Source organism: Cebus imitator, unplaced genomic scaffold (genome assembly GCF_001604975.1).
Source record: "Cebus imitator isolate Cc_AM_T3 unplaced genomic scaffold, Cebus_imitator-1.0 Scaffold102, whole genome shotgun sequence".
NCBI lineage: Eukaryota > Metazoa > Chordata > Mammalia > Primates > Cebidae > Cebus > Cebus imitator.
In genome coordinates, this window is record NW_016107417.1 from 2042426 (window position 1) to 2046812 (window position 4387).

A 4387-nucleotide genomic window follows, 5' to 3' on the forward strand; every position below is an offset into this window, starting at 1 on the left:
AGACGGGGTTTCACCGTGTTGACCAGGATGATCTCGATCTCTTGACCTCGTGATCCACCCGCCTCGGCCTCCCAAAGTGCTGGGATTACAGGCTTGAGCCACCGTGCCCGGCACGTGTCTACACTCTTAACCGTACTGCCTTTCAACAGCATGTAAGGAACAGAAAGAGGACAGAGATTCCCATTACCAATCAAGAGCTCCAGGTGTATTTCAAACCCTAGGATCATCACCGTGTCCAGCAGATGGCGCACTGGCGCATAGCAATTGGCCGGACCTGCACACGGAGTCAAAACTACCTTACCCACAATGCTGTGGGGTATCACAGTCCCACCTCCTGGTTAGCTGTCCGAGATAGTGCCTGTGCGCGCACCTGGGGGAAAAAAATGTGTGTGCTAGACCATTCGAGCCCTCCCTTTATCTGCATAAGACAAGTTAAAAAGTATTTTCTCCTCCTCTCACCCTCCATGTCTTACTAGTTGGCGAGCAGTAGGACTGAAACAAGGCTGCTGTTGGCCTCACCTGCCTGAGCCTAACGTGAGGACCCTTGACCTCTGGCTCAAGATGGTGGCGCCCAGGGCGTCGCTCTTGCTGCTGCCCTGAGGTGAACTAAAGCTGGCAGCCCCGCATCATGTCGAAGGTCAGCCGGGCCACCCGGGCCCTCAGGAAGCCCGAGGTCGGCGGTGTGATCCGGACCATCGTGCGGGCAGGCCAGGCCATGCCTGGGCCCCCACTAGGCCCAGTGTTGGGTCAGGTGCGGCCATGGCGGGAACCGGGTGTGGGGGTTCGAGGGTGGAAGCTAGTACGCGGATGGAGGGCGCTGGCTCTGGAACCACCCGGGTCTCGGTTCAGATCTCGGGTCTCGGTTCCGATCTCGGGTCTCGGCTCAGATCTCGGCTCTGCGTCTCACACGCTTTATGTCCTTGTGCTGGTTACAAAGTGTCTTTCGCCTGGGCTTCCTCATCACTTCCTCAGTGTGCTGTAATGAGGATAACGTGGGAAGATGCCTACAAATCTTTTGGCGCAGCGCACCAAATGGTAGTTGAATCTGGGTAGAGATGGGAACCGAGAGAAGTGGAGACGAAGGAGGGAACGGACGGCGCCTCCTGGGCGGTAGGAAGCCGTCCCTTTCTCCCAGCACTAACCCCCTGTGCTTCCCTCACAGCGAGGTGTTTCCATCAACCAGTTTTGCAAGGAGTTCAATGAGAGGACAAAGGACATCAAGGAAGGCATTCCTCTGCCTACCAAGATTTTTGTGAAGGTGGAGTCTGGACTCTGATCCCTGGTTTCCTTCTCCCCTTGTTCTTCCTCGGCCCCTGGGGCTGGTCACCTGGGGTTGCTTCTCTGCTCCTGACTTGACTTCCTATTCCTAGGTTCCACTTTCCCCGTTTAGGTCTAGACCGTATTTTTTCTGAGCCCGCCCCATCTTGCTGTATTGCAGTTCCTCCCTTTGCCCCTCCATCTCAGAGCAGAATTAGGGCAGGAATAGAGGGGACAGGGATGTTTGCTGCAGATTTATTTTTTCTTATGATTCTGGGGTCTTTTTGAGGGATGCCATAGGAAAGTGAGATGAAGGAAGCAGAGGCAGGACATTAGAAGTTCCCTGGGATGGGGCAGCAGGAAGAGAGAATCCCATATTTCTTTTTTTCTGCTAAGCCTGACAGAACATTTGACATCAAGATTGGACAGCCCACTGTTTCCTACTTCCTGAAGGCAGCAGCTGGGATTGAGAAGGGGGCCCGGCAGACAGGTGAGGGCCAGGATGGGCGTCGGAGATTCTGGGGGCGCCAGAAGGAAGCAGTAACACCTGAAGAGCCATTTGTTCCTTCCTTCCAGGCAAAGAGGTGGCAGGCCTGGTGACCTTGAAGCATGTGTATGAGATTGCCCTCGTCAAAGCTCAGGATGAGGTATTCGTCCTGCAGGATGTACCCCTGTCCTCTGTTGTCCGCTCCATCATTGGGTCTGCCCGTTCCATGGGCATTCGTGTGGTGAAGGAGTAAGTGTCCTGGCAGGTGGCAGTGGGAAAGTCAGCTTTTGATTCAAGGAACCCTAGATTCTAGAGGAGGGGGCAGGGGTGGGAGGCCACATTCATTGATTTGGAATACACTTATTGGGCACCTGTTATGTATTGGACGTTGTTCTGCAAATGTTCTAAGAAATGGAAAGATTTCCATGAAGGATCCAAGTGGGAGAAGTTCAGTGTGATCAGGGTCTGTAGTCCTAGAGGCGAGTGGAGAATGGCATGAGGGAAGGACCAGTGGGGACGGACTTTTGAGCTGCGTCAGGTTCATGCTTGTCCCTGAGGCAAACAGTGTACCCCTGTCATGGGGCTTTGGATGACTTCAGGAATTGTTTCATTAAAGCAAGATGTTGGGTGGGAGGGTGTCTGGCCTAGACAACAGGCTGGACAGAGACAGCAACTCAGCCCTTTACTGCTCTCTTGCTGCTGTGTCACATCTCATGTCAAGGCTGACAATTGATTGTTTCCCAAGAAGGGTGAGGTTAAGCATGGAGCAGACGTGGACTTGACTTTTCTCAAATCTTTTGTTTTACTGGGAGCATGGAGATGGGTAAATCTGACCCCTGCCCTGGGAGAGACACACATGCTCAGCCCGTGATGTCCCTGTACAGCATATTTTGGGGCACAGAGTACCCCAGTTAATTTGGACTGGCATATGGCTGTTGTCTCAAAGGATGAGTAGGGATTTAATAAGGGAACAAAAGGTTGGGGGTTGGGAGATGGTGTCCCTGGAGAGGAAACATGAGCAAAGGTATGGAGGCTGAGGAGTCAGGGAGGGAGAAAGGGCCAGGCAAGCTGGGCTCTGAGACAGAGGCCCCTTCTAGCCCCTGCAAGACTTGGGATTCTGTGAGCTCCCGCCAGTGACCGACCATGTGCCAACTGTCTTTCTTCACTTACAGCCTCAGTTCCGAAGAGCTTGCAGCTTTCCAGAAGGAACGAGCCATCTTCCTGGCTGCTCAGAAGGAGGCAGATTTGGCAGCCCAGGAAGAAGCTGCCAAGAAGTGACCCTTGCCCCCCAACTCCCAGATTTCAAAGGAAGCAGCTGGGAAGGGGGCCAGTTGCAAAGGCTGTGCCCAAGGGGAGGAAGGGAGGTCACACAAATATGGTGATTGTTTTTGTGACTTTGAATGATATATTTTTGTACATCTGGCTTTATCAAGGCATCAGTCCTGAATAAACATAAACATCCTTTCTTGCCCACTGTCAGCTTCAATCTTGGGACCCTGGGGAAGGGGACCGGTTTTGATGGTAGCCAACATGGGCAGACATTAGGAAATTGGGGTCTTCATGCTGCTTCTCAGATGTGCAAACTGAGGCTCAGCCAAGCCAAGTAACTTGTCCAGGTCCTTTTTCTTTTTTTTTCTTCTGCCTAAGCCTCTTGAGTAGCTGGGACTACAGACACACGCCACCATGCCTGGCTAATTTTTGTATTTTGTACTAGAGACGGTTTCACCATGTTGGCCAGGATGGTCTCCATCTCTTGACCTTGTGATCCGCCCACCTCCACCTCCCAGAGTGCTGGGATCACAGGCGTGAACCATTGCACCTGGCCTTTTTTTTTCTTTTTAAAGTTATCATTGTTTTGTTTTATTGCCCAAGTTCTGAATAGAGCCCAGGCCTTCTCATTTGAAATCCTGTGTTCTTCCCCTCCCCAGGGTGGGAACCATGGGTGCTGGGGTTGGGGTATATTGCCTGCTGCTTCTATCAAAAATCTCTTATCTCTTAGGGACTTGCTAGCTTAGCAGAAACAGGTTCCTGTGGAGATCTCAGCTCACAGCCGGAGGCAGGGTTACTTCACAGAGTGCCCAGATCCCAGGGGCTATTTGAGGCCCTTCTACTAAGCTTCTGACCCTGGCTCTGGGTCAGATGTGGCTGAACATGAACTATTGTAGGGCTCACAGCTACCACAGAAAGACCAAAGCTTCAGCAGGTTTCTGTCTGAGGCAGAAGTCCTCGGGAAGCCCTTAGCCTTTTATTTCCTGATTGTCCTTTCAGAAAAGAGAGCAAGAGTTGGGGGAGAAAGGAGATTCGCATACAGTGAGCATGTGTTATGTGCCAGACACTTCATTTTACACTGAGAAAATATGGAAAGCATAGGTATATAAACACCTAAAAGAAAAACCTCATGTTATCCACCACCCAGATGATATTCCTGCCAATATTTGGTGTATATCTTTTCTGCTCTTTTTTTTCTTTGTGTGTATATTTATATATAATGCATTTTGAAAAAAAGCAAGTTAGGGTCATACTCTATACATCTATACAACACTGTATACTTTTAACTTGGCAACTATTTAGAACATTTAAAAATTATCTTTCTGAAACTATTTTAAATGATGGCTTAGTAATCTGTCTTTTTTTTTTTTTTTT

At 50.5% G+C, this 4387-nt stretch overlaps 1 protein-coding gene across 1 annotated transcript; it reads left to right on the forward strand.

Moving 5' to 3' along the window:
* The first annotated feature begins 413 nt into the window (after nucleotides 1-413).
* MRPL11 (mitochondrial ribosomal protein L11) lies at nucleotides 414-3218 on the forward strand. The gene is made up of 5 exons (XM_017537064.2): nucleotides 414-751; nucleotides 1163-1258; nucleotides 1654-1747; nucleotides 1834-1993; nucleotides 2917-3218. The coding sequence occupies exons 1-5, from the start codon at nucleotides 629-631 to the stop codon at nucleotides 3020-3022; spliced, it is 579 nt and encodes a 192-aa protein (XP_017392553.1). The 5' UTR covers nucleotides 414-628; the 3' UTR covers nucleotides 3023-3218.
* Nucleotides 3219-4387: the final 1169 nt, after the last annotated feature.